Raw genomic sequence first — 18,263 nt, 5'->3', positions numbered from 1 at the left:
AGCAATTTCGTCTTTTATAATTGACTCCAGCATCTTCCCCACCACTGATGTCAGACTAACTGGTCTATAATTACCCGTTTTCTCTCTCCCTCCTTTCTTAAAAAGTGGGATAACATTTGCTATCCTCCAATCCACAGGAACTGATCCTGAATCTATAGAACATTGAAAAATGATCTCCAATGCTTCCACTATTTCTAGAGCCACCTCCTTAAGTACCCTGGGATGCAGACCATCAGGCCCTGGGGATTTATCAGCCTTCAGTCCCATCAGTCTACCCAAAACCATTTCCTGCCTAATGTGGATTTCCTTCAGTTCCTCCATCACCCTAGGTTCTCCGGCCCCTAGAACATTTGGGAGATTGTGTGTATCTTCCTCAGTGAAGACAGATCCAAAGTAACGGTTTAACTCGTCTGCCATTTCTTTGCTCCCCATAATAAATTCCCCTGCTTCTGTCTTCAAGGGACCCACATTTGCCTTGACTATTTTTTTCCTCTTCACGTACCTAAAAAAACTTTTGCTATCCTCCTTTATATTATTGGCTAGGCAGCTCTCATTTGTCATTAGACACAAAATGCTGGAGTAACTCAGTGGGACCGGTATTTGATCGAACAAGTCCTTCAGCTCAGCATATCTATGCTGCCCATCATGTACCCATCAATACCCATCAAGTACTCATGTACCTATCAATACTCATCAATACCCATCAAGTACTCATGTACCTATCAATACCCATCAATACTCATCAAGTACCCATCAATACTCATCAAGTACTCATGTACCTATCAATACCCATCAATACTCATCAATGTGTGTAGGAAAGATGCTGGTTTAAATCAAAGATAGACACAAATTGCTGGAGTAACTCAACGGGACAGGCAGCATCTCTGGAGTGAAGGAATGGGTGATGGTTTCTTCAGACTGAAGAAGAGTTTCGACCCGAAACATCACCCATTCCTTGTCTCCAGAGATGCTGCCTGTCCCACTGAGTTACTCCAGTTCTTGCCTACACATCTAATCATTTGACAATGGCCTCCTGTTCTCATTACCACAGCAGGGAATATCAACTCCCCATATTTAACCTAGTATTGTACGGGGATCACTGGGCGGCACGGACTTGGTGGGCCGAGAAGGCCTGTTTCCGGCTGTATATATATGATATATGATATGATATTCTTTAAACATCTCCTTTAGATTATAATTCAACTATCTACTTTGAAGGGAATGCAAACATAATGTGTACAGGCTGTGGTAATAATTTAACGCTCTACCCCTGTTGTCAGTCTGTTTAATCTCATGCACCTCCTGGCCAATGTACACTAACTACCTGATGCATGTGCTGTAGAGGCAGGTCATGTTCTGATGGGCTGTGATTGTGACTGTGCAACTGAAGCATACTTTCCTGTGAGAAGATACTTATATATAGTTATTTTGTGGCGATGTTCTGTTACAACTCCATGCTTTTATTGTCACATGTGTGAAGTGCAAGCACACAGGGAAATTATTTTTTTACAACTAGTCTAGTAAGGTATTGCCATACCGAAGGACATCCCTGATTATCAAATTGTACAGAAATAGTCCACTGATCTTGCGTTAAAGAGGGTCCATGTGTTGATGCCATTTTCAAAGTCTAGTCTGCGCTTCAGTCGTTGTGAGTGATGCTCGTTCCCTGTCTTTGTTGGCTCAGCGTTATGATTAGGGTGAAACCCACCCACGTGGGATCCCGCTGTGCTTCTGATGACATTAGACAGAGTGATACAGCGTGGAAACTTCACCCCAACTAGCTCACACTGTCCAACACGTCCCATCTACACTAGTCCCACCAGCCTGCATTTGTCCCATATCCCTCTAAACCTGTCCCATCCATGTGCCTGTCTAAATGTTTCTTAAATGTTGCAATAATACCTGCCTCAACTACCTCCTCTGGCAGCTCGACCCATAGACCCACCGCCCTCTGGGTGAAAACATTGCCCCTCGGGTTCCTATTAAATCTTTTCCCCCTCACCTTCAACCTATGACCTCTGGTTCTCAATTCCCCTACTCTGAGCAAGAGACTCTGTGCCTTCACAAGATCTATTCCTCTCATGATCTTGTACACCTCATCCTCCTACACTCCAAAGAATGAAGTTCTAGCCTGCTCAACCTCTCCCTATAGGTCAGGCCCTCGAGTCCAGGCAACATCCTCGTACATTTTCTCTGCATCGTTGCAGCTCAGCGTGGTTACATTGGGGGCAGCTGTCAGGAAATTCCCAGACAATAGACAATAGGTGCAGGAGTAGGCCATTCAGCCCTTCGAGCCAGCACCGCCATTCAATGTGATCATGGCTGATGGGCTGTGATTGTGACTGTGCAACTGAAGCATACTTTCCTGAGAGAAGATACTTATATATAGTTATTTTGTGGTGATGTTCTGTCACAACTCTGTGCCTTCAGTGGTGCCAATACTCCCATCAGGAATTATAAAATCTCAATTCAAGTGATTCCATCTTTGCTAAATACCACCAATTTTTGGAACAAAATAATAACATTTAATGGCTTTATTTCCAGAAGTGCAAAGAGCAGACGATGAAGGCAATGGTAAGAGAAATGCAATGAATGATCTGAACTTTATTGAAGAACACGATGAGAGAAAATAAAACAAAGTACTGGAGGGACTCAGATGGCCAGGCAGGACCTGGGGATGAACAGACAAAGTTTCTATTTAAGGTTGGGGTCGGGAGCGCCATTGCTCTTTTCCAGCTTTAACCTCTGCACTCCACCAGTCTGATCCAAAACGTCGTCTGTACATTCCCTCCACAGTTGCTGCCTGGCCTGCTGAGTTCAACCAGCAGTTTTTGTTTCTCTCACGACTGCAACATCTGATGTCTTTTGTGTTTCCAGAGAAATCATATCCTCTAATTCTTAAACTATCCAATAAAAGTGCAAAGAGTTTGTTGTTGGTTGTGGTGATTCCCACACCTGGTGAAGTTTCCACATTGGAGGAGAGGCAACTCACGGTCCAACCTCAGACACACAAAAATACCCATTTTCAAATATCATTGATCTGCAAGGGTCAGGAATAAAGGATATAACTTTATTCATTAACAGAAGCCATATTTCAATATGATCATGGCTGATCATCCACAATCAGTACCCCGTTCCTGCTTTTTTCCCATATCCCTTGATTGCATCAGCCTGAAGAGCTCTATCTAACTGTCTCTTGAAAACATCCCATGAATTGGCCTCCACTGCCTTCTGTGACAGAGAATTCCACAGATTCACAACTCTGGGTGAAAAAGTTTTTCCTCATCTCAGTCCTAAATGGCCGACCCCTTATTCTTAAATTGTGATCCCTGGTTCTGCACTCCCCCAACATGGGGAACATGTTTCCTGCATCTAGCCTGTCCAATCCCTTAAGAATTTTATATGTTTCTGTAAGATTCCCTCTCATCCTTCTAAATTCCAGTGAATACAAACCCAGTCGACCCTTTCTTTTGCCATCCCAGGAATTAACCTGGTGAACTTATGCTGCACTCCCTCAATAGCAAGAATGTCCTTCCTCAAATTAGGAGACCAAAACTGCACCCAATAGTTCAGGTGTGGCACACAAATTACTGTTACACATCGAGGTGGACCCCTGTGCTGCAGTCCACACTCACATGGCAGTAATCACCCAGCCCAATCACAAGCCATCATCCTGCCTGCACAAGTACAGGTCTGCCATTCACCTCTCGCATCTACCCCTGTCTCTCAAGAGGGGGTATTCACAGAGAATGGACAATAGGAACCAGATGTTTAACCTCTTCATGTGACATTGGCACAGCAGGTAGAACTGCTGCCTCTCAGCACCAGAAACCCGGGTTCCATCCTGACCACGGGTGCTGTCTGTGTGGAGTTTGAACGTTCTCCCTGTGATCACGTGGGTATCCTCTGTATATTGCACTAGTGTGTAGGGAGTGGATGAGAAAGTGGGATAACATGGAACCATGTGAACGGTGGTGGATGGTCACCATCAATAATGCTTCTTGGTTTGTAACAGTATGGACACTTGACTGATGCTCATAAAATGCCCTTTGTGCAATTAGAGATGGAAACAGTGCTCAATAATTACCACAGCTAAGACAGAGAATGGAAAATGTTAACAATATCTGGTTAGATATTAAGTAGGTCAAATATCCACCCCTGTATCTGAAAGAAAGCTGTGGTATTTTTCTCCAATGATCTTGCTGTGTCTTATCATCTCATCACGACCATATCTGATAACCTCCCACCTACAGCATCACCGAAGCTGATTATCAGCAAACTCTCAGAATTGCATTCTGTGATCCTTGGTCATTCTATATCTTGACAGGCAGCAAGCAGATGAGTTGCTCAGAGCTGACGTGTTTCAAGTTGAAGCACAGTCTCAGGAACCAAAGTATGGACAGATTGGAAAGACTGGGCTTGTATTCACTGGAATTTAGAAGGATGAGAGGGGATCTTATAGGAACGTATAAAATTATAAAAGGACTCGACAAGCTAGATACAGGAAAAATGTTCCCAATGTTGGGAGTCCAGAACCAGGGGCAATGATAATGTTGCAGTGAAATACACTACAAACATTGTATTTAGGCACTTTGAACAGCTATTCATTTATTCCGTATGTCCTGCTAGGCATCATTTGTGTTGTCTCCTGGCTTAGAGTGGCAGGTCATTGTGGAATATCCTGACTGTCTGCATTGGAGAATTGGTCAGGTTCGGGCTGTGACTGTCCTGTAACCAGTGCCTCGGTTTCTATTCCAGGAGTCTGGCAAAATTACTTAAAGAATCACCAGAGACAGACTACCCATAGAAATGACACATAACAGTGCAGTACAGAAACATGCCCTTTGGCCGGCGTCGGTGCTGAATATGGAGTGGGTTCAGCTGTTGTCAACTGCATGTGATCCATATCCCTCCATTCCCTGCACATCAATGTGCCTATCCAAAAATCAATTCCACTATCGTATCTGCCTCCAGCACCCTAGGCAACACATTCCAGCACCCACCACCCTCTGTGTCAATAAAGGTAGCTAACACATCTCCTATAAACTTTGCCCCTCTCGCCTTAAAGCTCTGCCCTCTAGTGTTTGATTTGTCTTTGCCAAAGTGCAGCTATTTTCTACATTTTAAGACATTTTGTTTTTCTAACAGGATATTTCCTTATCTTAATTGGGCTGTGTGAGGTCCTTGCTGTTTTGGGATGTGGGCTGTTTTTAATTTGTAAACGAGGTAAGTCATTTGGATTTTTTTTTACATAGATCTAGTCTTTGTAAATAGTTGTGTGATAACTTGAGATGCTACAGATTCAGCTGTAGTACGAGTCTGAGGAAGGGTTCCGACCCAAAACCTCACCTCTCCAGCACGGTGTTGTTATTCAGATTTTTGCAAATCCCTAGTGGAAGATGGATTGATGCTGTTAAATTGAGTTTAGTTTATTGTCACGTGTATCGAGGTACAGTGAAAAGCTTTGGTTGTGTGCTAACCAGTCAGTGAAAAGACAAGTTCACAAGTTATAGGAGTAGAATTAGGCCATTTGGCCCATCAGGTCCACTCCACCATTCAATCGTGGCTGATCTCTGCCTCCTAATCCCATTTTACTGCCTTCTCCCCATAAGACTTGACACCCATTCTACAATACACGATTACAATCGAGCCATTGACAAAGCATTACTGCCCATGAGGTACCATGTTACACAGCATTCTCTCCAGCACACTGCTAGGCTCGGTGCCATTTTGTCTCGATTATGGTTCTCACTTAGCGTCTGCTGCATTCTCCTTTCTCAACGCTTTGCTACATTTCTGTTGTCACTTCCAATTGTAAAGCCATGAACCTGAATGCCAGGAGGTGTCATTCTTAAGTCAGTAACACGACTGTAGAAAACAAAAAGACAAAGAGTGCTGGAGTAACTCAGCAGGTCAGGCAGCATCTGTGGAGAACATGGATAGGTGACGTTTCACAGAGTGCTGGAGTAACTCAGCAGGTCAGGCAGCATCTGTGGAGAACATGGATAGGTGACGTTTCAGAGTGCTGGAGTAACTCAGTGGGTCAGGCAGCATCTGTGGAGAACATGGATAGGTAACGTTTCACAGAGTGCTGGAGTAACTCAGCAGGTCAGGCAGCATCTGTGGAGAACATGGAGAGGTGACGTTTCAGGTCGGGACCCTTCTTGCAAGACTGGTGAACTTGCAAGGGGCGGCACGGTGGCGCAGCAGTAGAGTTGCTGCCTTACAACCTGGGTTGGATCCTGACTGCGGGTGCTGTCTGTACAGAGTTTGTACGTTCTCCCCATGATCACATTGGTTTTCCCCGAGAACTTCGGTTTCCTCCCACATCTCAAAGACGTACCTAGTTTGTGGGTTAATTGGCTTGGTATAAATGTAACAACCGTCCCTAGTGTACGATAGCATTAATGTGCGGGGATCGCAGGTCGGTGTGGACTCGGTGGGCTGAAGGGCCTGTTTTTCACGCTGTATCCCTAAACTAAACGTGCGTGCTTCCTGGCTGCTAGATGCATATCAGACAACAGCTCTTTTCCAAGATTAACATCAAACCACAAAAGAGTGCAGACAAGAAAGAAACTGCAGCAGATTAAAATGTTGCACAAGCTGCACCCGCACAAGCTGCACCCGCACAAGCTGCACCCGCACAAGCTGCACCCGCACAAGCTGCACCCGCACAAGCTGCACCCGCACAAGCTGCACCCGCACAAGCTGCACCCGCACGATCTGCACCCGCACAAGCTGCACCCGCACAAGCTGCACCCGCACAAGCTGCACCCGCACAAGCTGCACCCGCACAAGCTGCACAAGCTGCACCCGCACAAGCTGCACCCGCACAAGCTGCACCTAGCATGCCCACAGCATGATTTAATGGTCAATTTCTCCTTTGAAAATCTAGAGTAAGATCTTTGATTAAAATTGTCTAAATGCATAAATAAATCTTGAAATTAATCTCTACCTCCTCCCTCACATTGATCCGGGGACCCCAGTGATGAAGTCAAGAGCCAGGAGTCAAAGTCGGAGAGTGTTTAACTGTCATATGTACCACAAACGGAACGATGACATTGTTACTTGCAGCAGCGTGACAGGTTCGTAAACACAGTCCTCAGAGATAACATAATAAACAAAATAAAGTTGAATGTTATTAAAAAAATATTAGTACAAAACACAAATCCAAAATCCTTCATGCCGATGTATTCAAGAGAAAGAGTTAGATTTAGCTCATCGGGCTAGCGGAATCAAGGGGTCTGGGGAGAAGGCAGGAACGGGGTACTGATTTTGGATGATTAGCCATGATCACATTGAATGGCGGTTCTGGCTCAAGGGGCTGAATGGCCTCCTCCTGCACCTATGTTCTATGTTTCTACGTAGATGTTTGTGGTGTTCAAGAGTCTGGTGGTTGTGGGGAAGAAGCTGCTCCTTAACCAGGACATCACGGTTTTCACTCTCCTGTACCTTCTTCCCGATCGCAGGAGTCAAATGAGAGTGTGGCCAGGGTGGTGTGGGTCAGTGAGAGTGTGGCCAGGGTGGTGTGGGTCAGTGAGAGTGTGGCCAGGGTGGTGTGGGTCAGTGAGAGTGTGGCCAGGGTGGTGTGGGTCAGGGTGGTGTGGGTCAGTGAGAGTGTGGCGTGGGTCAGTGAGAGTGTGGCCAGGGTGGTGTGGGTCTCTGATGATGCTGGCTGCCTTTTTGAGGCAGAACCTCCTGTAGATCCCTTTGATCGTGGGGTCAGTACCTATGATTGTCCATTTTTTGGTGATTTCCTTCAAACCAGGTTGTAATGCATCAGTCTATACACTCTCTACTGTACACCTGTAAACATTGAAGAGTATTTGCCCATTAGTTCTTCCAGGTGAGACAGGGGTTCACGTGTACCTCATCTAGCCCCCTCCACAGCATGCAGTCACGTGCACCTCCTCCACAGCATGCAGTCACGTGCACCTCCTCCACTGCATGGTCACGTGCACCTCCTCCACTGCATGCAGTCGCGTGCACCTCCACTGCATGCAGTCACATGCACCTCCTCCACAGCATGCAGTCACGTGCACCTCCTCCACTGCATGCAGTGTCACGTGCACCTCCTCTACCACATGCAGTCACGTGCACCTCCTCTACCACATGCAGTCACGTGCACCTCCTCCACAGCATGCAGTCACATGCACCTCCTCCACTGCATGCAGTCACATGCACCTCCTCCACTGCATGCAGTCACGTGCACCTCCACAGCATGCAGTGTCACGTGCACCTCCTCCACAGCATGCAGTCACATGCACCTCCTCCACTGCATGCAGTCACATGCACCTCCTCCACTGCATGCAGTCACGTGCACCTCCTCCACTGCATGCAGTCACGTGCACCTCCACTGCATGCAGTCACATGCACCTCCTCCACAGCATGCAGTCACGTGCACCTCCTCCACTGCATGCAGTGTCACGTGCACCTCCTCTACCACATGCAGTCACGTGCACCTCCTCCACTGCATGCAGTCACGTGCACCTCCACTGCATGCAGTCACATGCACCTCCTCCACAGCATGCAGTCACGTGCACCTCCTCCACTGCATGCAGTGTCACGTGCACCTCCTCTACCACATGCAGTCACGTGCACCTCCTCCACAGCACGCAGTCACGTGCACCTCCTCCACTGCATGCAGTCACATGCACCTTCTCCACAGCATGCAGTCACGTGCACCTCCTCCACTGCATGCAGTCACGTGCACCTCCTCAACTGCATGCAGTCACGTGCACCTCCACTGCATGCAGTCACGTGCACCTCCACTGCATGCAGTCACGTGCCCCTCCTCCACTGCATGCAGTCACGTGCCCCTCCTCCACTGCATGTAGTGTCACGTGCACCTCCTCTACGAAGTGCTGAAGTAACTCCTCTACGAAGTGCTGGAGAACATGGATAGGTGACGTTTCGATTTGGAGCCCTTCTTCAGACTGGTAGGAACATTGAATTTGCCAATTTGAGATCATTGGCCTACTAACACCTTCCCTCCCTCCCCCCACCTCTCTCTTGTGCACCAACAGGATGCAAACACAGTTCCCCTTTCCCCTCATCGCTTACTTACTATATTTTTTCTCTGGCTTCACATTTTACGCCTCTTCTTCCTATGGTACACTTTACATCTCAGGCCTTTGTCCAACCATCTGCCAATCAAACCCCCTGCCTCCTCACCTACATACACTGATCACGTGTAGGAAGCAACTGCGGATGCTGGTTTAAACCGAAGATAGACACAAAATGCTGGAGTAACAGCAGGACAAGCAGCAACTCTGGAGAGAAGGAATGGCCGATGTCTGAAGGGTCTGACCTGAAACATCTCCCATTCCTTCTCCAGAGATGCTGCCTGTCCTGCTGAGTTACTCCAGCTTTTTGTATCTGTCTCCACCTATCACTTGCCTGGCTTTCTTCTGCCCCCCACCGCTCTACAATCAGTCTGAAAGGTCCCGACTCGAAACGTCGCGACTCGAAACGTCGCCTATCCACGTTCTCCACAGATGCTGTCTGACGCATCAGTACTTCTGCACTTTGTGTCTCTTGAAATTAATCTGCGATGTGGTTCAATTTTATTTGTGATTTGAATCTGCAGTTTAAATTTAAAGTAACCAAACAATCAATCATTCATTTGTAGGCCGAGCCGATGAGACGAATGCATCTGCTGCTAATACTGAGCCGCTGCAACCTGTCACAGTCCTCATCATTTACTCTGCAGACAGTCAACTCTTCCAAACTGCCGTGGGGGCTTTTGCTGACTTCTTGCACAGTGTGAATGGAATCCAGGTAGTTGTGGACATCTGGCAAAGCAGGAACATCGCTGAGATGGGCCCTGCACAGTGGCTCGCTGTCCAGAGAGACAAGGCTGAGAAGATCATTATCATCATCTCCAAAAGTGCCAGAAGTAAATGGGATGCCATTTGTTGCAAAACCAACATGGGTCAGAGACTGGGATACTCAGGGGACATGTATTCCATGGCCTTTAATACATTTTGCAGTGATATGCAAAAAGCCTCTCACCTGCACAAGTATTGCATTGTCTATTTTGATGCTATAAGTTCAGCCAAAGATATACCCAGCATTTACTGTCCTTGTCTGAAGTTCTGCCTTGGCAAAGACATAAATAAGCTTCTCAAACATCTGCACGGCCCTTCACATGCAATACACAGTAAACGACCCACTCAATGGCCAGCTTACACCCACAGGGTCTCATACAATCACAAGATGAAAAATGTGATTCTGAAAATAAAAGCGTTGCAGAATGCCCAAGCAGCTTCCAATGAACTTGTGAATGTCGCGGAGGAGTTGGAATGACATTGTGCAGACAATGTTCACGTTGATGTTGCAAACCCATTGAGCTGTTAACTATTGATCACACGCATACCAGATGAACCCTTGCTCTTACTGAAGGCACCAATTTCACCCTCCTGTAGGGTCGCCAACTGTCCCGTATTAGCCGGGACATCCCGTATTTTGAGCTAAATTAGTTTGTTCCGTAAGGGGCCGCCCTTGTCCCGTATTAGTATGGATGCCAACTTCCTCACTCCCAAATAAGGGACAAAGGGTGACGTCACCGCGCCCCACGTGACCTCACCCAGCCAGCGGCCACGTGCTCCCACTCCATCAATGGCTACACAACCCGCCTCCCGGTCCTGGCGGCCGCCATTGGTGGAGCGGGAGCACGTGGCCTCTGGCTGGGTGAGGTCACGTGGGGCGCGGGGCAGTGACGTCTCCTTGTCCTGTATTAGGGAGTGAGGAAGTTGACAACCCGACCCTCCTGGGTCCTTGGCCAGGGAAGGGAAGACTATCTTCAGTTCCTGCTGTAGGGAAGTGCGAGGTCATGCAATTGATGAGAGGAATCAAATCATAATTAACCAAAAGGAGAGAGTCCAGAGGGATCTGGGTCATCACATTCACTAAACCAGAAAAGCAGACGCATCCGATAGTTAGGGAGGCAAATTGGTCTTTATTGCCAGAGGGTTGGAGTGTGGACATTGACAAAACCTGTCATCATTGTGCAGTGTTTGTGAGCTTGCCTGCACTTGGACTACTGCATACAGTATTGGGCTTCCAATTTAAGAAATGAGATGCTCACATAAGAGGTCATTCAGAAGAGATTCACTAAGATAATTGCTGGGATGAGAAGCTGGTCTTGCGATGGTTGTTAATTAATAACTAAAATCTGAAGGGAGAGTAGATGTGGAGATGTTTCCATTAGTGGCAGGGTCTCGAACCAGACATGGTTACAGGATAAGGGAGCAGATGTTTAAACAGCTGTGCAGCAGTTTCTTGCAGAGGTGGTGAATCTCAGGAATTCAGCAACATCTAAGGAGGGATGGAGAGAGACGGGAGACCAAGGTTTGAAAGATAAGGGAATTGAGGGCTATGGGGAACTGCACAGGAGTTAGGACAGGGCCATGTTAGCCATGATCACGATAGACAGCAGGCAAGGCTTGGGCCATTGTACAGGCTATGGAAGAGCTTCATTTCAATCTCCCCTCTCTATGACCACGTCCCAGGAGCTGTGCAAGTATTTATAAAGTTGTGACTACTTGCACCATCTCCGCAGGATGGAATGAAATCTCCCATGTCAGTCAGTTTCACCCTAAGTCCTTCCCTACCCCTCTCACCCTGATCCCACTGGTACCAGAAACTCTTCCTCAGTATTTACTCTGCCAATACATTTACCAAACCTCATGACCTCTATGCTAAGGACAACAGGAAACGTTTAACCCCTGATGCATTCAGTACATGTTCTTTGGACAAATCTCCAAGCTGGTGGCATCCTTTCTCAAGTCTTTTTGTGCCCAGAAAGCAAGACCTACTGCAAGATTTACCACAACTATCTTTATGCTCTGTGTCATTGTAATGCCAAGGATCCCCAAATCTTCTTTTAAAAATGGGTTTCTACATTTGAAACTCTGCGCTTAAAAGTGTGTAGGTGTGTACCACGATCAGTGAATTTCTAAGTTGCATCATTTGGTCAATGCCACACAGCTGGAGATGAAGCTAATCCATTATGAAATGTTTTCTTAAATGATATTCTGAATGTGGAAATAAATCTGTTATTTTCAAGTGTTGAAACGTTGTAACTATCTCTAGTTTTTCTTTAAATGTTAATTGTAATAACAACTTTAAAAATCATGGGTGTGATTCAGTTTGAGTTGAGTTTATTATCACATGTACCGAGGTACAGTGAAAAGCTTTTGTTGCGTGCTAACCAGTCATCGGAAAGACAACACATGATTACAATCGGGCCGTCCACAGTGTACAGATACATGATAAGGGAATAAGGTTTAGTTCAAGGAAAAGCCAGTAAAGCCCAATCAAAGATAGTCCGAGGGTCACCAATGAGGAAGATAGTGGTTCGGAGAGCAGTCCTGATCTACTATCTGACTCTTTGGTGACCCTCGGACTATCTGTGACAGTGACATTTTGGAAATCTGGCTGGGTGTTCACCAGGTATCAAGTTGAGATTGCTTATCTGTCATTGACTGGAGCAATACAATTCTTGCACGCTGCAGCTTTACAGCTACATTGGACACAAATAAATAGACATGCATGCAGTAAACCATACTAGGAGTGAACACCAGCATGGTTCCTCTAAACTCTACAAACTAGTCCAGAAACAAGGAACTGCAGATGTTGGTTAATACACAAAAGGACATAAAGTGCTGGAGTAACTCAGCAGGTCAGGCAGCATCTCTGGTGAACATGGATAGGTGACATTTCAGATCGGGACCCTACTTCAAACCCGATGTTCTCCAGTAAGCAGATCTGTCTAGTAAGCAGAAGACAGACGTGTCCCAACGTGAAACGTCACCTATCCATGTTCTCCACAGATGCTGCCTGACCCGCTGAGTTACTCCAGCACTCTGTGAAACGTCACCTATCCATGTTCTCCACAGATGCTGCCTGACCCGCTGAGTTACTCCAGCACTCTGTGAAACGTCACCTATCCATGTTCTCCAGAGAGGCTGCCTGACCCGCTGAGTTACTCCAGCACTCTGTGAAACGTCACCTATCCATGTTCTCCACAGATGCTGCCTGACCCGCTGAGTTACTCCAGCACTTTGTGCCCTCTTGCTCTTAAGCCTGTTACACCAGCACTTTGTGTCCACTTATAACAGGGAATAAGATGGCAGAGATGGCATAGAATGATGTGGTTCACTTAATCACAAGGCTAATAAACCAGTATGATTATAAATAGGTTTATTTTTCCAGGTCAGTATATTTTAAGAAATGAACTCCAATTTCTTCCCTCTGAATAAAAACACCAGTCCAGATAAAATATTCGAGATCAAAAAAAGCAATAAATCCCTAGAGTTCTAAAAACAATGTTGTCAGACCATCTGACAGACTTTACACATCTTACATTATCATCTAACCAATTGAATTATCTTTTTCTGTCTTCATTTAGTCCTGTTTAATTCCAGTTTAATTAGTAGACAAAGTATAACCTTGAGCTAATTAATGAAAGTAGCATTGAAACTTTGAACGATTGAAAGTAGCATTTTTTAAAAACATAAGTTCTCGTGATCCAGGAAATTATTCGAGAGATGATCTTAGAAATGTCCAGCAAATGATATTTTAAAATCAGCATATCCTTTATCAACAGCTTTCCAGTCGAAATTCCACTGTCATAGAATATATAACAGGAACAGGGGCGGCACAGTGGCCTAGCGGTAGAGTTGTTGCCTCACAGCACAGCACAGTGGCCTAGCGGTAGAGTTGCTGCCTCACAGCACAGCACAGTGGCCTAGCGGTAGAGTTGCTGCCTCACAGCACAGTGGCCTAGCGGTAGAGTTGCTGCCTCACAGCACAGTGGCCTAGCGGTAGAGTTGCTGCCTCACAGCACAGTGGCCTAGCGGTAGAGTTGCTGCCTCACAGCACAGTGGCCTAGCGGTAGAGTTGCTGCCTCACAGCACAGTGGCCTAGCGGTAGAGTTGCTGCCTCACAGCACAGCACAGTGGCCTAGCGGTAGAGTTGCTGCCTCACAGCACAGTGGCCTAGCGGTAGAGTTGCTGCCTCACAGCACAGTGGCCTAGCGGTAGAGTTGCTGCCTCACAGCACAGTGGCCTAGCGGTAGAGTTGCTGCCTCACAGCACAGTGGCCTAGCGGTAGAGTTGCTGCCTCACAGCACAGTGGCCTAGCGGTAGAGTTGCTGCCTCACAGCACAGCACAGTGGCCTAGCGGTAGAGTTGCTGCCTCACAGCACAGTGGCCTAGCGGTAGAGTTGCTGCCTCACAGCACAGTGGCCTAGCGGTAGAGTTGTTGCCTCACAGCACAGTGGCCTAGCGGTAGAGTTGTTGCCTCACAGCACAGCACAGTGGCCTAGCGGTAGAGTTGCTGCCTCACAGCACAGCACAGTGGCCTAGCGGTAGAGTTGTTGCCTCACCGCACAGTGGCCTAGCGGTAGAGTTGCTGCCTCACAACGCTACAGACCCGGGATCCATCCTGGCTATAGGTGCTGTCTGTACGGAGTTCGTACGTTCTCCCCATGACCTGCGTGGGTTTTCTCCGAGAACTTTGATTTCCTCCCACACTCCAAAGACAAACAGGTTTGTAGGTTGTGTATCAAGGAACTGCAGATACTGGTTTAAAACCGAAGATAGACACAAAATGCTGGAGTAACTCAGCGGGACAGACAGCATCTCTGGAGAGAAGGAAACAGAAAATAGGTGCAGGAGTAGGCCATTCGGCCCTTCAAGCCAGCACCTGGAGAGAAGGAATGGGTGACGTTTTGGGTGGAGACCTTTCTCCAGACTGATGTCAGGGGAGGGAGATACATAGATAAGGACGTGTAAGATGTGAAAACAGGACAAAGGGACAAACAGATCAAGGAAAATGTAGAATAGATCATTGTTAGTTGGAAGGTGACAACAACGCAAACAGATAAAATGTAGTCGGAAGACTGGTGGGAGAACTGGGAAGGAGGAGGGATGGGGAGAGAGGGAAAGCAAGGGCTACTTGAAGTTGGAGAAGTCAATGTTCATACCGCTGGGGTGTAAACTGCCCAAGCAAAACATGAGGCGCTGTTCCTCCAATTTGCGCTGGGCCTCACTCTGACAATGGAGGAGGCCCAGGACAGAAAGGTCAGTGTGGGAATGGGAGGGGTTGAAGTGTTTAGCAACTGTTTGTAGGTTAATTGGCTCGGTATAAATGTAAAAACTGTCCCTCGTACAGGATAGAGTGTGCAGGGATCGCTGGTCGGTGCACACTCGGTGGGCCGAAGGGCCTGTTTCTGCGCTGTATCTCGAAACTAAGCTAAATAAAACTAAACTAAACAGGCCCCTCGGCCCACAATTTCAGTGCTGAACATGCTGCCAACTCTTCTCTGTCTGCACATAATCCATATCTCTCAATCACTGCATCTTCAGATATCCATTCAAAAGTCTCTTAAACAACACTATGATATCTGCCTCCACCACTACCCACAGCAGCATGTTCCAGGCATCCACCACCCTCTGAAAGTCATCATCTCCAAAGACGTACAGGTATGTAGGTTAATTGGCTGGGTAAATGTAAAAATTGTCCCTAGTGTGTGTAGGATAGTGTTAATGTGCGGGGATTACTGGGCGGCACGGACTTGGTGGGCCGAAAAGGCCTGTTTCCGGCTGTATGTGTATGGTATGGTATGGTATGGTAAACTTTGTCCCTCTCATCAGAAAGCTATGGACTCTCATATGTGACATTTCCACCCTGGGAAAATTAGTCACCTAACTCTTCCTGCAGGTAAATACTGATCAATATGCAAAGTCCAAGAGATCAGGAGATAAAAAATGCAAATCGCCACTACAAAAAAAAATAAAGTTTTGAAGCTGCAACTGTGATGTGAAAGTGAAGGTAAATGAATCAAATCAAGTCCTGATACGTTTGTCATGTGCACAAGTACAGTGTGGTACAGGGACCATTATACATATCGCCAGAGGCATCAGATACAAACACATTAAACCAGCTTCACACAAACTATCCAACACAAAGCACGCCCCTAATTATTTAACTATTTAATTCCATACTTCTGAATTATGTAGAACAGAGAACAGTACAATACAGGGACAGGCCCTTCGGCCCACAATGACCATGCTGACCACGGTGCCAAGGTAAACTAATCTCCTCTGCCTGCACGTGATCCATATCCCTCCATTCCCTGCATATCCACGTGTCTGTCCAATATAGTCTCTTGAACACCACTATCATATCTTCCTCCACCAGAGTGGAATCGTGCACCCGGACAGTCGTGAACATTCAAACAGTGGCCAGAAGTAGAGATTTTGTGTGCAGAAAGTGATGGGAGGTGAGGTTCTTGTGAGAAGACAGAAACATCACCTATCCATGTTCCCCAGAGATGCTGCCTGACCTGCTGAGTTACTCCAGCAATCTGTGAAACGTCACCTATCCATGTTCCCCAGAGATGCTGCCTGACCCACTGAGTTACTCCAACACTCTGTGAAACGTCACCTATCCATGTTCTCCACAGATGCTGCCTGACCCGCTGAGTTACGCCAACACTGTGTGCTCCTTTGTACAAACTAGCACCTGCGGTTCCTTGTTCCTGCACACTGCAAGATCAATGCAGCCTCATTCTTCTGTACTTTTCCCCAGGATCTTCCTCTTCACTGTTTATGAAAAGGTGCCCAGTGAGGTTGCCTCGCCTGTCTGTAGAAACTGGATGTCTCATTCCCTCCCTGTTGTGGAACAAAGAGCCAACCTTTCCTTCTCTTCAGAGATGCTGCCTGATCCACTGAGTTACTCCAGCACTCTGTGAAACGTCACCTATCCATGTTCTCCACAGATGCTGCCTGACCCACTGAGTTACTCCAGCACTCTGTGAAACGTCACCTATCCATGTTCTCCACAGATGCTGCTTGACCCGCTGATTTACTCCAGCACTCTGTGAAACGCCACCCATCCATGTTCTCCACAGATGCTGCCTGACCCGCTGGGTTACTCCAGCATTTTGTGATACCATCGATTTGTACCAGCATCTGCAGTTTTTTTCCTGGCCAACACATTAACGATCGCTGATTTAAATTGTGGAGTATCGGTTTTTGTAAATTTGTAAAACCAAATTTGTTAGTCAAAGCTCGGGCTTCCGTTCCCAAAGAAAGATCTTGTATGGCAGTTGTTCCCACATGAACAATCGGCCTGCTGTTCGTTTGCCTTTCCTACGTTGTTCATTTTGCATGTTGCAAATATATCAAGCAATTTTAGAGCTTTGTTTAGAGTTTAGAGATACAGCGCAGAAATAGGCCCTAGGGCCCACTGAGTGCATGCTGAACTAGCGATCCACGCATGCTAATACTATCCTTCACACTCTAGGGACAATTTACAATTGTACCAAGCCAATTTACAATTGCACCAAGCCTTTAGCGTGTGAGAGGAAACCGGAACTCTCGGAGAAAACTATGCAGGTCACGAGAACATACAAACTCCGTACAGACATCGCCCGTAGTCGGGATGGAACCCGGGTCTCCTGCGCTGTGAGGCAGCAACTCTACCGCTGCACCACCGTGCCGCCCCATCAAATTAGCATCATTACCTTTGGTATTTTGTTACACTTCCTTGTAGGTTTTCACGTAAAGTGGCACTGACATTTGCATCGTGTGTGAAATGAATGTTTTAAAATCTGGCCACAAATCTGCTGTGTTTCGGGTGAGTTGTGCAGCAGGCTGTGTGAGCTCCCACTAGTGGCACTGATGGTTTAGTGGTGACACACAGCATCGATACGTGAAACCCTGAACAAACATGGCAGGCAGGAAAACCTGCAAGAGTAAAGGCTTCAGGCATTATGATCTTAACATATGATCAGCTTTTGATGGCACTGGGCCTGTACTCACTGACGTTCAGAAGGTGCCTCATTGAAACTTTACCGAATAGTGAAAGGCCTGGATAGAGTGGATGTGGAGAGGATGTTCCCACCAGTGGGGGAGTCTAGGACCAGAGGTCACAGCCTCACAATTAAAGGACACTCCTTTAGGAAGGAGATGGAGGAATTTTAGTCAGAGGGTGGTGAATCTGTGGAATTCTTGGCCACAGAAGGCTGTGGAGGCCAAGTCAGTGGATATTTTTAAGGCAAAGATAGATTCTTGATTAGTACTGGTGTCAGGGGTTGTGGGGAGAAGGCAGGAGAATGGGTTTAGGAGGGAGAGATAGATCAGCCATAATTGAATGGCGGAGTAGACTTGATGGGCCGAATGGCCTAATTCTACTCCTGTCACTTATGAATTTTTGAACTTATTGGCTGCCGTTCCTGCAGAAATAACGCA

At 46.8% G+C, this 18,263-nt stretch overlaps 1 protein-coding gene across 3 annotated transcripts in view; it reads left to right on the top strand.

The window, feature by feature from the left end:
• The window catches only part of il17rb (interleukin 17 receptor B), a 49,389-nt gene extending 37,253 nt beyond the window's left edge, over positions 1-12,136 (top strand). Inside the window, exons 10-13 of one of the 3 annotated variants that reach the window (XM_078414633.1) lie at positions 2,545-2,574; positions 5,149-5,226; positions 6,987-7,085; positions 9,632-12,136. In XM_078414633.1, the coding sequence (XP_078270759.1) occupies positions 2,545-2,574; positions 5,149-5,226; positions 6,987-7,085; positions 9,632-10,308 (884 nt within the window). In that variant the 3' untranslated portion in view covers positions 10,309-12,136. The remainder of the gene's footprint in view (positions 1-2,544; positions 2,575-5,148; positions 5,227-6,986; positions 7,086-9,631) is intronic. The other 2 variants (XM_078414634.1, XM_078414635.1) reach the window with 2 other exon arrangements.
• Positions 12,137-18,263: the final 6,127 nt, after the last annotated feature.

This window comes from Rhinoraja longicauda, chromosome 17 (assembly GCF_053455715.1).
Source record: "Rhinoraja longicauda isolate Sanriku21f chromosome 17, sRhiLon1.1, whole genome shotgun sequence".
Taxonomy (NCBI): Eukaryota; Metazoa; Chordata; class Chondrichthyes; order Rajiformes; family Arhynchobatidae; genus Rhinoraja; species Rhinoraja longicauda.
Note: the sequence above shows the minus strand (reverse complement) of the source record. Positions and strands in the feature narration are given on the sequence as shown.